Genomic DNA, 16701 nt, shown 5'->3' on the forward strand with positions numbered 1-16701 from the left:
CTGGCTGAAGTACTATTTACTCTCTGTGCGCTTTGAGTCTGTCTCTATTTGAAGAGAAATTCCTTCCAGTATTTTTCCTGGTCAGTTGTTGGATGGAGGCTGGGTCCACTTTCAAAGCACTTGTCTGTAATACGCATCAGATTACCCTGAGGTAAAATGGAAACCTTAGATGTTACTCCTGTAAATAAATGTTTACATAATACATTGCACTGAACTTCTCACCATTGCATGTCTAAGAAAAAAAGGTCACTTTTGACATCAGTAACCTTTAGAGAGTGATGCAATGCCACACAGGTAAAGAAAGTTACTGTGCACAGCACATTCCTTTCACTGGATCAAGAACGTAGCAGAGGTCAAATGTTACTGCTTACAACTCCCAAAGCTTGGCATTTTAAGTTTTAAAAGCACGATTTGGTTTTAAGGCATGGGTCCTGTAAACAGCACATGCCCAATTTTGCTCACATGAGCAATTCCATTGAATTCCCTGGTACTAGTTGCATATGAAAAGCCAGGTCTGTAATGTATGTCTTTGTGGGGCCAGGACCTCTACTCTTCATTTCTAAATGAGAAATTGTCTATAAAACATTCATGGTCACAAAAGATAATCGTTTTAGATTTGGAACCAAGTAAGTATCTGTCTCTTAGTTTACTGCGTTTGTGTCAAAACACTTGCCCAGTACTAAACATAAAAATATGACTTTCCTATAAGTCAGCAGCAAAACTGCTGTTGTGTCAATAGATGGATTTCTCCCTGAACTTAATCCAGGAGATGTGCAGCAGAATAGGGAGCTCAGTGTTCTCCGATGGAATTCATCCTGGACAGCAAAACATCATCTGGGCTGTTGGGATTGTTGGGTCTTGGGACCAGAGCCCATGAACAACTGCATCAGCTCACCCCCTCTGTGATATAGGGGAATCATCGATAGCTCTGAACTTTGGGTTGTCGGATGCAGTGGAACAGGCGATCCTTACGATAAATGGATTTTTGCTGCCTTTGCATTTGAAATATTGGCAAAACCCGTAGGTTTTCAGATGCTGAAAAAAGTTGAAGTAGGAGCTGTGATGCTCTAGTCTCCTGCCTTTGTATATTTCTTGATCTTTGCCCAAAGATAATACAAAATTAATAGTATGAATGATTGGTCCCACACATGCCTGTTATGGCTTTTAATGTGCATTGCTTTTTTGGATGCCTGGTTCCCTCTTCACTTCCCTGTCTATCTCTCTTGCTCCTCCCCCACAATTTAGAGAAAAAAAGTTCTTTAAATAGCAAGCTCTCTGCTTTTGTGATGTACCGGGCAGCCTTCCTAGCATGGCCTGGGTTACCACAAGAGCAATCATGAAACCTTGTTTACAGCTATCAGGTTGGTCGTGATTTCTTTGTGGGCATTATTTCACCACATCTTCCCCCCCCCCCATATATTGCTATCCAGTCGTCTTGCATGTTCCTGATGCTTCACTTGTAATATTAATGAGCCCTTACAGGGCATACAGTGCTTTCTTTGTTCTTATAGGAGCTGATGGGGAGGGGGAGTGGGTGCTGCTGTGATACATGGAACAGAGCTGGTTTTACTTAGCCTGCAAACATGCTGAAGAACTGGAACCAGCGATGCAAAGGCAGGCAGCAAGCGTCGAGAGCTGCAGGCACCTTTTCCCCCATCCCAGCACGCATGCAAACAAGACCCCGTATAGTTAAAGATTTAAAGGCCTTTATTTTAATGGTGAAATCGTGCGCAGGGGTCGGCGGCGGCACTGGGATTGGTGGCGGCGGATGGCGGCTCCAGGTGGCACGCGCTGACAGCTGGGTCACATGATGGCTGTCAGCGTTGCCTTTTCCACCCCTCTGCCTCCGCTCTCCCGGGCTCCAGCACAAGCATCCCGTCGCTTCCAGGAATGTGAAGGCTGGGGGTGCAGTCTGGAAGGAGGCCGTGTTGCTTTGCCCGACCCCCCCCCGCCCCTTCTTGTCCGAGCAGGCTGAATTCCCGACGGTCGCGGCTTGTGGAGGTGCAGGACGGCAGCCACAGTTGCCAGGGGACTTGGGTCATGAGACTCAACTCCGATCGCGTTTGCTAGAGGAGGATAGATGGGACTGACATGTACGCTCCGGTGGCTGCCAAAGCAGCACTTAGCTTCCTGATGAATTAGATTGATCTCCTCTGCAGCAATACACTGGAAGAGACAAAGGAGCGGGGGAAGACGGGCGCTATTTACTTGAGCAGAAATCCTGGGCTGTGCAACAGAATGGAGGGGCAGGATTTGGGTTATGAAACTCCAGGGCAGTGCAAAGGCAGCCTGGTGCAAACGCCTATATTGCGCTTCAGCGAACTGCTTTCTTTAAGGTGGTTTTTGTGATCCTGTTGCTAGGATTAAGCCTTTTGCATTGCAGCATGGAGAGTCTTTTGTTTGAGTTAAATTCAGACCTCTTGATATGTCACCTGACAGTCTTGTGGTTTTGGATGAATATGGCTCATTGCTATTATTAACCTGAGTTGGCAGCCAGGCACAACAGGAGTTTATAGGGATTTTGAAAAGTGGAACTGCTCGGTGGACAAAGATGCTTCCCAGGTACGGTCACTGCACAGTTCTTGAGATTATTTTAATTATTTGAAAGCTTAATATTTTCATCGTGATGAAAGTATTTCTTTTCCAGAAACATGAAGCTATTAGAGATTTTTTTTTATGATTCTTATAATTGTATGCTAAATGGCACAAATTTATCTTTTCCCCCTGAATTGGTTCTGTCTGTTGTAATTTTGCAACGGGAAGTGCAGTCTACTTGAATAATGTAAAACATCATGTTCAGTGCTAGTTAATTTAACTGAAAGGAACTGTGTCCTGTTTAGGTGTGATTTTTATTAAAACAAGTATTTCAGAAGAGCACAGAGCTTCTGTGTGTGTATGTGCATATGTTTGCATGCATGTATGTGCTTAAATCAGCTAAAAGCTGAACAGGTACTTTTTGAAAGGACATATGTGAAGTAGTCCCAAAAATATTTTATGAGAGTACTAATACTTCTTGTAAATTCTGAAGCTGTGTAAATTGCAAAGTTACTCAACACACTACGCATCTTTAACAAAACCTTCCAACCTACTTATTTTCAATATCGCACTCCAGATTATGATTAATGTGTTGACTAGACTGCACCTAACCTGTATATATTAAGTCTTTTTGCTTGCGGAAAGGTACCTGGCTCATGTATTGGACTTTAGAGTATAAATTAGGTACCTTAATGAGAGCCAAGTGACTTGGTAGAAGGGAGAAAAAAATGAAAACAAACTAAAGTCAGCTTCATATACAGTTAACGAATTGGAGAGCGCCAAGGTCCTTGGAAGCCAATTGAAGTTAAGGTCCAAGTTTATTATACTGAGTGTGAAATATCTGGCTGACTGAATATGTGCCTAGTGTACAATATGCGCTTAGTATAAGCAGCAGAAGTTTCCTGGAGCTCAAGCAGTGCAGCTATTCAAGGTGAGGATTGCTAAGCTGGTAAATGAATGAGACAGATTTATAGATGTAGCATGGAGCTGACCTCTGCGGTGCTGCAGTGCCTGTGGACATGTTGCCCTCTTTCAAGAAGTGAAAAGGGGGTGGCTTGGATTTTTTTTTTTTTTAAAGAAACATCATTTCCTTGCGATAAACCTTAAAAATGTAACTGCTGTAAGCAGTCACCCTTGGTGAGTGGTTGTCCCTGAGATGATCCATCGTCTGTCAGTTCTTCCAAGCTACCTAGAGGACAGGTCTGTTGACTTCTGCAAAAACCCAACTGAGGTCAAAGCGATCGAGGGCAGCATCACCCAGAGTGCTGGGTAAACTCCTTCGCAATCGAGCGTCACGGGCTCCCTCCGTGGCCTTGGTCAAGTCACAAACGCCGGTTTTCTCTGCAGAATCAGCAGGCATTCACCACAACAGTCACACAACCCTGAAGTGACCTCAACTCTTGTAAAGACAATTATCTTGCAAAATTTTTTTCTAAGTATAGGCCCCGTGGTTTCTAGTTTAGGGATCTTCTTCCTCCTCACAGCCTTATGGTCGTGTTACGTCACCAGCATTTAAATGGAATCTGTCGCTGAAAATGCCAGCTTTGCAAATTGGCAGTGCAGTCTGGATCGTCCTTAGCATGTGACTCCTGATAAAGTTCTTTTGCGTTTCAGGTGTTACTATTAAAAAAAATAAATAAATAAAATAACCTGCCCATGCTGCTTTAAAAAAAGCTAATGGATGGTCTTCCAAAGCTGGAGGGATCGTTAACTTGCCATACATGGCTGTTTTCATTGCTTCCAAATTAGTCGTGGTCTTTCAGAAAGGCCTAGACAGCTGTCTTTGTACAATAATGGTCAAATAATAAGCAAATTATTGAATTCCAGTAAGAAGGTATTAAAATACATAGAATACCCTCCCCTTGTGTCCTGTATACTCAACTTTCGTTGCATCTTCTCAAAGCCAAAAGAAAAAAGTCCAGTAACAGATAACAGAAATACACAGAGGAAATTGGGCAGGAGAAGGGGATCCCTTATGAGAAAAAGCATCTTGGTCAGGGGCGAGAGGTGTATGATACGATGGCTGGACTAGGCAAGGACCATTTGCCTTCTGCTTCTGATCACACTTCCCTACAACAAAGCAACCGCAAGATCCTAAATACTCCTGGGTTGTATTCATACAGGTGAGTGTGTTTCAATGCGAATGTACCTCTCCATGGAACATGGAGATAATCTGCGTCTGAAATATCTCAATGCACCCAGTGGAACGGTCTCATGTTTATAACGTAAGCCCTTCAAGACAGGGACAGTCTCTGTCCAGTGCTTGTGTAGAAGTTGACTGGCTCTAAGCACCGCCGTAACCACCATAGGGCACGAAGGGGATCATCTGCCGGAGTTGGAGATCAGCCCTGGGGATCCCTGTGCCTCTGGTCTGATGCTCATCTCAACAGGAGTAAAGCAAGATGTTTCCTTCCACGCAGAGCCCCGCAAGGAGGGCGTAGGGCAAGGTGGACCTACCGTCTGCTCTGCCCTGGCAGTTCCTGTCAGCCTTTTAAAAAGGTGCTAACATGAAAAACACGCAGAACAGATAAGCTAGCATAAACTATAAATATCATTTGCGTAGATGCATTTAAAAATAGTTGGAAGTGATTCATCACCAGGCAGTTTTTATAACTATGGGTAACATGATGTAGGAAAACAATAGTTTGACTGATAGTTTCAACTTTTTCAATGATTAGTCATATTCTGGTTTTGAGCAACTTTACTTTTTAGCAAACTCTTCTACAATTCCTACCTGCTTGATATCTTGATCAGTTTGCTTCAGTTGCTTTTCTTTAAGACTTCTAAAAAATCTCTGTTAATTATTAAAAAGCAATTGTATACTACCTAAGCTGTGTTAGTATGAAATTGTTTTAAAAGTAAAGTCTCAGGCAGGAGGAAAAACAGTATTAAACTCAACCCTTAATGTAGTGAAGAAGTGCTGTTCATGTTGTAGTGGAAACAGGGAGGAAGGAATGTACTTGCTTTCAATTACAGGGGAAAATCTTGTATTTTAATTGCTGGGGTGGTAATAAGGGATTTCTGTGTCTGTTGTTTCATCTATTAAAACTTGCAAAGAGTGTAATAATACTGATTTACAGCCATTCAGTTGCCTCTTGCTGAGAAATGTCTATGGCAGTAATAAACTCCAGGAATTAGATATGTGAGAAAATCCATCCTTGGAGAGAATTTGGAGTTCCGGATTACCATGCAACTCGCAGCAGAGATGTCGGGAAGCACGTAATGGATCTGTAAATGTAAACTACAAATAACACTGCTGGTGGTTGAGTGTAAAAAAGGCAGGAAAACAAAATGGGTGAAAGAGCGAGAAGAGCTGAACAGTAGTAGGGTGTAAGCATGAACATGCATTAAAATATCATTTTTCAGGCCTTGATTTTATTATTATTACTTTCTAATAATTTCATCATTATTCTTGTGGAAGTTTGCCTTTCTGTCCCAAATAATTTCTTTCCTCTTGTGCTTTGGACTTGCATTAGCATCTGTGCAGGAGGGTTGGACCAGATGACCTCCAGAGGTCCCTTCCAGCCTTAACCAGTCTGTGATTGTGTGAGATCTGGTTTTACATGACGTGTTTCTGAAATAGCCCATGTAGCACTTATACATCAATGATTTCTACTCCTTTCTATTCATATAGGTATTTCTGAACATCTCATTCTAGAGGAATTACTATTTGTGTGATGAAGATGTCCACAGGACTGGTGACTGACTCAGAAATAATTTGTTTGTCACTATTTTTTCTCTGGCTAGACGTGTGAACTCACAGCATTAGCTTTGTGGCAAAGTCACAAACACTTCCACTGGTGAAAAGATTGTTGGGGTTTTCTTGGTGGTGGCTTTAATGTTTGTTTGTTCTGGGTTTGTTTTTGTTTTTCTTGAAGTATAATCAGTTCCAAGGAAAGCTCAAAGAATGGCAGATAGGTCATGCAGGAAAAAGTCCTCATTAAGAGAACCGTCATTTCCAGAACAGCGTGGGAGATGGAGACTCACCTTTCATTAACATTGCTAGAACATTTGATTCTACGTCTCTTGGTTTTCCTGTAAGAAGCTCAAGAAAACATCAGTTAAATGTCAAAGTTAGTTTCCATTTATAAACAGAACTAATTATATTCAGAAGATCTAGGTCAGTTTTCATCCGGCTGAAGAGCAGCGCTGGAGTATTGCCCCGTTACATCTGTGTGTTGCACACAGGAATTTGTACGTTTCTGGGGATAATCTACCCAGCTATCAAGCTTACTGGTATTTTAAAGCTGCTGACAGCAGCAGCAAAGCTACTCCATGTTCCGTTTCCTCCAGAAAAACGCACCTGGTTGGGAGGTGTGTGTGTGGGGGGTGTGTCGGAGGTGCCAGTCTGCCTCTGTTTACTCTCTGTCTAAGTGAACTTTCCCCCAGCTCTCTTAAAGTTTCTTCTGGTTTGGGAAGTGGCCCACTATTGCAGGGAACGTTTTTGCAAGGCTGAAATGTGCTTAAGGACTCTATTATGTAACAGAGATAACGCTTACTTGGAATTATCACAAATTATGATGGATAATATCTACTAAATGCTTGTCTAGAGAAAGTTAAAATGTCATGTGAAGAAGCTGAGAAGTAAACAAGCTCTTGTTACCTTGATCAAATATGTTTCCGAATACAGCAAGAGTTTTATATTTAGCTTTCTCTCCTCTTAGTGTGTAATCTGCTCTTGGAGCTTTTTATAAGTAGACTTTCCTAAGATCTGGAACAGCTACTGCCCTTCTTTGCCAGTAATTTCAAAGTCAAATATCAAAAGTACTAGGTAATGGAAGATGTGCTTTTGTCTGAGTGTGAAGGAAATTCAAATGCGTAGCAAGGGTGGAGCAAGTGATAGCACCTTTTTGGCAAGCAATTTTTTGTTATTGTCACATACTGTTTCTTTATACGAATCACAGTGGCCTATCTGGAAAGAAAATGAGTTTCCAGACTTCCACTGATTTCACTTAAATATAAGGAGATAGTTCCTCCAGGAAGCCAGTTTATCCAGCAGTCTCACTTGCCTGCTCACCTCTAGCTGAAGTCACGCTCTTACAAGTAATTGTCCCAGCTGTAGTGCCTTTGAGACTCTCAGCTGATAACACTCTCCAAATATGCATCAAATAGTACGGATTTTGTTTTCTTACATTTTCTGAAATGCAAGATGGGGCTCTTTAGCAGAGCCCCTAGTAAATGTCAGCTCTGCTCAGAGTTTGGTATTGTGCTTGGATTTTTGTACAGAATTTGCTCGGTTTGCAGTCCGCTCTTCATGTGGACATGTCCCTCTGTGGACAATGCTTGGCTTTAGGTGCCCTAACAGAGAGGGTGCAAAGGCTCTTGCCCCCAAATCTAGACATCAAGTTATTTCAGTTTGAAGTTGCTCAAGCTTTTTTCTTGTAATAAGTTGCTTTTGACATTTGTTGCACAGTATCTTCTCTGCAGCTTCTGTTTTTTCTCTCCTGTTGCTAAATGCTGGGGCTGAGCAGATTAGGAAATGGATTTCCTCTCTCAAGAGACCTTGTAACTGTATGTCTTGGTGCTTCCTTTCACCTCGCTAGGACTACACTAGTTGTAAAGCCTGTGAAATGCATTGGACAGTCTTAAAAACTTCTGATAGGCAACCATGGCTTTGGTGATAAAATTGATTCTCTGCTGTGACCTGTTATAGAAGTTGTTGGGTTACAAATCATCATTAGCATACTGATCACATTAAAGCATGGGCATGGAGAAGGAAACCTTGTGGTCTGTGAATTAGAACGACAGAGGAGAGTAAAACTGACCATAGTCTTAGTCTAGCATGCCAGGTTTACTTTAACCCATATTATCATTTATGGTTGTCTTTGCTGAAATAAATGTACAGCTCCTTGTGAACTGGGAGCCTGTATCCTTCATTAATGGCTGGAAAGTTCCACTTCTCCCTGTTTCGTGCGAACGCTGCTTGCCTAAAAGCCAAGGATAAGGAAGACAGAATTTCACTTGATCTAGGAAATGGCTTGTAACTAGCTGAAAGATGATTCCTGTTGGTTTCATGGATAGAGCAGGCATCTTGTTTCCTATCTTCCAAGAACTGAGAGGGTATCAGTGAAAATGGATTCCCAAGCCCATGGGCAACAATGCTTGCTGGGCCTTAAAGTGATGGCTGGCTTTTTAAAACAGAAATTTAAGATGATGGCTACAAAGCAACCGTAAAGGCAAGATTATGCAATGGTACTCAAGCCTGAGCCCTGCAAGCATTCCCTTTGCAGAGCTCCTCTTAAGCCAGTGGCATGAGGGAAGGCAGAGGCTCAGGAAAACTCTTTTCCTTGTCCCCAAACTGCAAACCCACTTGCCACGTGTGGTTTGCTGACCCACCAGCAGCATGGCCTTGAATCACAGAGCCTTAAGTGGAGATTGTTGCTAAGTCCACACGTAGCGAGGACCTGAGTATACAGTTAGGACCGAGCTACACATGGCACTCTGTTTCCCAGCATCAGAGCACAAATATTAGTATGAATGTTGTAGTTCATAATACCGCAGTTAGTTCTATACATGTGTGTTACGTCAGTGGTTGTGAAACCTGAAGAAGGGTAGGAAAGGTACTTTGCATTTTTTCAGCTGTGGAGTTCAGTGCTTTGCCAACCCACGAGGCTGAATGCAGAAATTCATTGCTTAAGGGAGAGGCCAGTGTGAATATATACCTTTTTTTCTTTTTGCTTTTGAATTGTGAATGGTTTTAAGCTAGTGCTTGCAATGGTGAGGGACTCTTTTTTTTTTTTTTTTTTTTTTTTTCCTGTGTGTGTCTTTAAACACAAAAGCTGAATTCTTCTATGACTGATTTCAAAAAGCTGGAACTTGAAGAGAACATTAAATATCACAAGACAGAGCACAAGAGCTAGTAATGCTGTGCATATCATTGTATATGGTTGTAGTGGATGGGTGCTGTTTATGCCAATGTAATTTGGCAAGTGTAGGGGAAAGAAAAAAACAAAAGGCATAGTTCTGGCTACAGGATCAAAGGGTTTGATGAAATGGTATCGCATTTGCTCGACTTTGTGCTTTAATAAAGTTGCATATACAGATCATGTAGAAGGAACAGTGTGATAAAGAGTTGTGGTAATTGATCCTTCTGCTTTTTTATTTTTTAATTAAAGCTGGCCTTTGCCGGAGTTTGACCCAAGTCAGATCCGACTGATTGTGTATCAGGACTGTGAAAGAAGAGGACGGAATGTCTTATTTGACTCCAGTGCTAAAAGAAAAATAGAGGATGTTTCAGTGTCGGTGAGTATTTTGCTAATTTACATGGTTGTAGTCTGTATTTTTTAAAATGGCAAGATTGATAAATCACAAATATTCTGGTTTTTTCACATTAACATTTAAATGTTGGTTATATGCAGGGCTATATTTAAATGCCTGTTAACTTGCAAATTATTCAGGCTTCAGTGATTTCACTCTTAACAGCTTTAAATACTATAGTGATCTCTTTATTCCTGGGCTTGTCTATTTTCTGCTCTTTCAGAGAGAAGGATTCCTTCCTAATGCTGAGGCAAGGCATAAACTAATATTTATGGATGTGCTTTTGTGCCGTGGTGGGGTCTGCGTTCTTCATCAGAAGGTCCTCCCAGTCCTGTGCCCTCGTGTCCTGTTTGGTTAGCTTTTGCCCATCGTTTCTGTGCTTTGCTGACAAGTTTTTTCACGCAAAATTACTTGAAAACTTCCCCTCTATTTTTCCTTTTGGCATGGTCTGCATGGTAATCTATTAATTGAAACTGTAATGGATGCAGTCAGATCAGGATACTTCCTTCTAAGGGCTCTGGCCAGAAGATTAATTTCTAGCCACAGTGCTATTGTAAGTGGTTGTGTGAGGTTGGACAACTTACTGCGCTGCTTTGAACTTCCTTTTCACTATCTCTAAAAACATTTGCAAACCATTTTAAGCTCTGCAAGTTGCTTTTACCTGTAGGACCTACGAAGTTCTGTAAGTAGGAGTACACAAAATAACAGTACCCCCAAGCTCTGGTTTTCATGTTGGGTATTGGAGTACAGCCAGAAGATTCTTCATCCAGCTTTGTAAACTCTTCTGGCCTGTTGCTGAAAGCTGCCAGCCTGATGCATCTCCTGGTCCTGAGCACTTCCTATGTCCACATATTCTCACCTCTGGGAGTCAGTTTGTGTCCCATCAGGCACTAACTGCCAGGCTTCTCCATCGCTTACGCTAGCGCTTTTATAGCCGTGACTCCAGATCCCAATTTCCTCGTTCTTTTTGAGAATTTGTGAACTAAAGCAAGTTTCACAGATGTTGAACAAAGTGCATCTTTCTTTTTAATTTGTTAGAATGGCTTTATAAGTTCCTGTTCTTCTAGGTGTTCTTGCCAGGAAAACAGGTTTTTAAAGATAAGAGATCTTTAGAAGTGGTTTATTGGTACGAATTGCTGGCTATGCTTATTACTATTACTTCATTAATTATAAAGTATTACCTCATTAATAAAAAAGACATTGTATGGTATAAATCCTCCTGCCATATTTCAAGTGATTTCTTGAAAGCCTAAAACCTCTTTAAGATAGATAGATCTGTACTTGCACAGTGAACTTGCAAACTTATTTCAGAAAGATAGTTGACAGTGGCAGTGCAACAGCAACAGAGTAAATGGCTAATAATGAAGCTAATGCGGTTCCATATTAATCTCTCCTGTATTTTTCTTTGCGAAGGGGGAAGGAAATAGCTGTATTCACCATCTCTGTGAAGTAAGTATGTGAGACTGGTGGAGGAAGACTGTTCCCAGGGTTTTTGAAATGCCTAGTACTCATCCTTAGTAACTTGATATATTTCTTCTTTTTTGTGGTATTAGGAGACTTTGAAAGAGAATATATTGAAACATTTGCTTGCCATGACATCTGCCTTCTGCAGCACTCAGATAACGTCATGTCAGGCAAACCTTTCCTCGTAAAACAAAACTTTGCAATAGCAGAAACATTATGCAGGTAAAAACGTGCAGAAGAGTCCTCGGCTCGGCTTGCTGCGAGCATAGTACAGGCTTGTACAGTTAGCAGTATGTACTGGCCATTTTCAAGGAATTGCGTTGTTTATTTTTCTTGCTCTTTATCATGATTTTCATTAACAAAGGCACACCCTGCCTATACAAAGCCAGATCTTGGCTCTAAGCACATTCCAAGGCACTCTTGCCCTTTTGCAGCACGACGTGTGTGTGGGCTGGGCACTCTCCCTTGTGAAAGGGTATCTGTTCACCGCCTCGCAAAAGCCAACACGTTCTGCATCTCTCTCCCCTCCATTTCCTAACGTGATTTATACCTCTGGATTTACAAATAACACTAGGAGGGAGATTTGCAGGAGTGCCTGGCAGTGGCCAGACCGTTCCGGTTGAAGTCTAATCAGTCTAATGCAGAGAACCAAGAGGGTGCCAGCTTGCTTTGTTGCCATGCTCTTCAGTTCCCATTTTCTGATGCTTCTGGGACGTGCAACAACATTGTGTAATTTAAGAGTTGTATGCCTGCAGCAAGGTGAGATATGCTTTGCTCTACTTCATATATCTAATCTCTACATTTGCCAAGAGCTGTGTGCAGTGGACCAAGGTTGAACATGGCTCAGTCATTTGAATTCTGTAAGGGAAGGTATGGTTATAAAATTTAAGAAGCATCAGAGCAAACTTTTCCAGGCACAGACGTTTCAAGAAATAAAATGGTAGGCTCTGACTTTTTGGTGAGTGAAAACTGAGAGTTTGTGCTCACACCAAGCTGGACTCTAATTATTAAAGCATTACTAGGCTCATATTATCTGTGAGGGAAATGTGACTATAACACAAATAAGGATTTTTTGTTTTCATTGGCTATTAAATCAGCCTCTTCATGTCTTCAATAAACCTAATGCTAGGTAAACAAGAATTCTGGGAGGGTGTTCCACTGAGATGGACAGAAGGCAGCTGACGGTTTGCAGCATAGCCATTAAAATATTTTAATTGCGCAGGAGAAGTGATGTTTTCCTCGGGCCTTGCTAGAGTTAAACTTGGCGAGCAAAGCCGAGAAGCAGTCTGGTGACTCGGAGGGCTGGCGGCCGCTGCACTGGGAATGTTGGCCGAAGGCTGTGCCAGGCGTTTCCAGCGAGGCCAGGCGGAGATCCGCCTTCGGCAGCTGTGGGCACTCGGTGTGGGGGCGAGGAGAGAGATTTCCCTTTTGTGAGTCCTATACCTTTTTTGGTGCTAAGCAGGAGAGGTTCTTCCCCGGCTTTCCGGGGGATGGGCTATTGATCAGCCGGGCTCTGTAAGCAGAGCCGACAGACTGCTGTCTCAGGAGCATCAGAGAATTGGGCAACTCCCCTGTCTGAGTTCTGCCAGGGTATCCCAGAAGACTGGCTGCCCTTCCCAGCCCTGTGACACTAGGTCCTGAGCAAATGTATCAGAACAGGCATTTGCATATTGAATATACCAGGGCAGCATGTGATATGAGGAGTAGACATTGCTGACGCCTTTACTAAACAGCCTCAGTCCACACCCAGACATCCACATCCCTTGGATTTTGGGCTATCAAAGTACTTCTACGGGCAAGCCGGTGGGTTTGATCCACTGCCTCCTCTAGAGAGTTCAGAGTTTGTTCCTCATACTAATACGTGTCTCGTTTCTAGTAAGACCGTATTACTTGATTTGCATGTGATAATGTTACAACCTATGACTGATTTCTCCTGGTAGACTCATTTCTGTGCCTGTCTGCTCCTTTACCTCTTAACACCTCCCCACCTGCTTTCCCCTCACACGTACCACCAGCCCTGCTCACCTCCCTGCGTGGTGCCTCGTGTACGTGCGAGGTCTTGTGCTCGTCCACCCCATTGGGTTGTACTGAGTTTACAAGCCAGGAGCTGTATTTGAACGCAGGTACGCTCCTCCAAGAGCTGTGATACCAGGCCTGGTTTGAATTTCAAATCAAGTGCAACAAGCAGATCCTTTTCCTTTTTAAGGTGCAGAGGCCAGGTGGCCCGGACAGTGCTGAGCTTTCAGCCTTGGCTCTGCCTTTCCTGACCCCTGTGTGCTTGGCTTCTCAACCTTGACACTGCATTCACGCTAACCTTGTGCGAAGGCTGCGTTGTATTTTACTGTGCTGCCGCCGCTGTTGTGCAGCACATGAGTTAAGCCACCATAAAATGTTGTTATGCAAAGGCCAGCTGAAGTGTGAGGAGTTTTTCTCCAAGGGCCGGCAACTGACTGGGATAAGGATGCCACAGAAGTGGTGCTGCGAAGAAGTGGGGAGTAGGCCAGAGAAGAAGCTGGGAGGAGAACCTTGTGTCATGGCTTTTCTCGGAGCAGGCTGAAGGAGTCTGGGGACAGGGTGGTGGTTTTCAGCTGTCTAGTTTAACTGCTCGTTTTCCTTTTATGTTGTCCACTGGTGACTTAGGACAAGACAGTGTTTGTCATTAGGGATGTGACTGAAGGGAGGTGCTGATGGAAAAGTAAGAAACTAAAAGATCTTTCAAAGACTAAAGATCAGCCTAGAGGAAGGCATAGAGTCCAGGAGGGAAGAAGGGGTGTCAGGGGACCACGAGGAAGAGGAGGGAGAAAAGAAAGCAAGAGCCAAGCTGTGCACTGTGCTGAGCAGGGATCTGGACTTTGGGTGGTTTGGCTGAAAAGGGAGACAGACAAGGAATCAGACAAGGGCAGTGGCTTGTTCCCAGGAGCCAGTCAAAAGAGGATTTTCAGAAGCAGCATTTGGTTTGTTTTTTTGAAGAAATGAAAGAGAAAGAGCGGCCCGGGGTGCAAAATTTGAGATCTAGAGGTGCAGCAATGGACTTGGATTTGGGGAACGAAAAGTTCACTTTTGCTGTGTAACCTAGTTGTCTTTATCTTTGGGATAATTTAACTGAAAGGTCATATGATATTTGATCTCCTATTTCTTTCACTCCAAATGTCATATTTATCCCAAAGTAGAAAAATGGCATGCTGTTTTAAACAAGCCAGGATTAGCCACGTGTTCTAATATACTTCAGCACTGGATAAATGTTGAGCAGCAAATTGCTTTGAGGGATTAGTAATTGGATAGTGAGCCTTTTGCTTTTAGGTGAGTTGTGTGAAATGGAGACTCTGGTCTGTATCTAGCTCTTGGTGGACAGGTTTCCACCGAGTCAGGCTGAGCAGACAGATAAAGACGCCAGCTGTAAGCATAGAGACTGGGTCCCGCCTTCTTAGCTCTGCTTATTCTCTCTAAGCAGAAATGGAAGAATAGTAGTGGAGTGGGGGAGCATAGTGTTGGCTTTAATTCTTTCACTGACCTCTGAGTAATAGAGGAACTTGACAACTCGGGAACAAAGGGAGAATGCAGCACTTGACAGCTGCATTTTAAGAAAGATAGCTGGATTTTTACAGCAGAATTTGAAGGGAAGGAATGAATGCCTATTCAGTTTACTCTCCTGTCCTAGGGGGATGCATATATTTACACATTCAGACCAACACATTAATAAAGCAAAAGAGTTATTTTATCTATTTTTGAATAACTTTTAAGCTTTGCTGAAAAACCTGCTCTAGAAATGAGGTACAGAGCTCTTGAAGAGTGGCAACTTTGCTTGGAAATACAGATTTCTCTATCGCTACCACCGCAGTGGTATTTGAGCACCAGCTGTTGCAGAGGGGTAGAAGAGAGTAAAGAATACCATGACATTTCTGTTTCCTTCTGTCACTCGTAGCCCTAACACACATGCACACAATCTGGATTTAGTTGAACACACCAGGTTGCTTTCAACTTTCTTCTTATCCCCAAACCAAAACTTGCCCAGCAGAAACTCCTCTTCTGTGCACAGCAGCAGGCACGTTCTTTCCACTTAGACGCATTTATAGACCTTGTGGCAAAGAGTGAAAGGTCTTTGCTGATAGAGGTGGAGAAAAGAGATTCCAGAAGCAGAACCGTAGACAAAAACTACTTTGTACCTTGTCATACTATAAAGACATTTTACTCTATCTTCAGTACTATCTGATAGGTCTCCAAGACTTTCAGCAAATGATGACCTCTAATGTAAGAACTGTGACTGCCAGGAAGTCTTTGGAGCTGGGCGGTATCTGCAGCGAGTTGGCAGAGAAAGAACAAAGAGTGTGACCACAGCAGGGAGAGCAGCGTGGCAGCCAGGAGCAGCAGCTGCCTGCGGCATCCTTCCAGCAGATGTTTTGCTCTCCAGCAAAACTGAGCGTTTTGGAGGACTCCAGCAGCACTTTGCCTAGGGATCGGATTTGTTGCAACTGTGTCCGTCTGGAAAGAAAATCCACAACTTTGAAACTTTCCCTTGTCCAGTTCTTAAATAATTAGGTTACTTTTTTAGTTTTGGAAAGCTGACTTGAATATCTTTGGAATATTATATGGGAATGCAAGTAATCCCACTCCTTTGATGCATAATATCTTGACATTTGTAGCATCTAAAATTTCATTGACATTTGAAGTCAGAAACTGCAGAGGAGAGGGGCATTGCAGGTACTCGATCTCATTGTCCAACAGGTTATTCTTAAGCACATGCTAAGTTTGTAAAAGAGCAAACACTAAAATTCGTCAGTGATCTGCGTTTTAGGAGAGATTTGTTGTCCACAAGTTTCTGAAAAGTGGTATCTGAAAGATCCTGACCTCCTTTACAGAGTCCTTGCAGGAGTCTTGGTTCATTAAACTCCACTGCAAAGACCAAACAGCCATTTTCCTGGTTTGCTATTTAAATCAGGCAACTCTTACTTCAAGATACTAGACTCCCCAATGGATCTTGGGAAAGCTGCTGTACAGAAAAATGCAATGATAATGAGAAGAAATGATTTAAAAGTAATTTGCAAATGTAGCCTGTTATTTTTAATGCACAGAATTTTTTTTTCACCTGTAGAAACACATTTACTGGCTTTACAGTCTCAAGCAAGCTTAGTTACAATTATAACTTTTTAGAAGGAACTTTCAACATCTGTTGGAAAATGCAAGCTGAAATGTGGTTTGCCTGCAAAAGCTTCTGTAACCCTGTGGATTTTATGTGGTTTTATCACATGATGCTTGCCTAGCCTAGGACATTGTTGTTTGTGTCAGAGATAAAATGCAATTCTAGTTCACGAGTTCCTACTGAAGTCATATGATGATCATTCACATGTTCCAGCCATTGTGTACTGTGCTCAAGCCACAGATACTAGCCATTAGCAAATCTACATATTGCATGAATTCAACGTACTCACCGCAATGTCATAATAAGAG

The 16701-nt window shown here is 42.6% G+C and overlaps 1 protein-coding gene across 4 annotated transcripts in view; it reads left to right on the forward strand.

The window, feature by feature from the left end:
* FNIP1 (folliculin interacting protein 1) overlaps positions 1-16701 on the forward strand; it is a 70212-nt gene that overhangs the window by 21093 nt on the left and 32418 nt on the right. For 2 of the 4 annotated variants that reach the window (XM_054841979.1, XM_054841981.1), the window contains exon 2: positions 9651-9777. In XM_054841979.1, the coding sequence (XP_054697954.1) occupies positions 9651-9777 (127 nt within the window). Of the gene's footprint in view, positions 1-378; positions 2563-9650; positions 9778-16701 lie in introns of those variants that run through there. The other 2 variants (XM_054841980.1, XM_054841983.1) reach the window with 2 other exon arrangements.

This window comes from Grus americana, chromosome 14 (genome assembly GCF_028858705.1).
Source record: "Grus americana isolate bGruAme1 chromosome 14, bGruAme1.mat, whole genome shotgun sequence".
Classification (NCBI taxonomy): Eukaryota; Metazoa; Chordata; class Aves; order Gruiformes; family Gruidae; genus Grus; species Grus americana.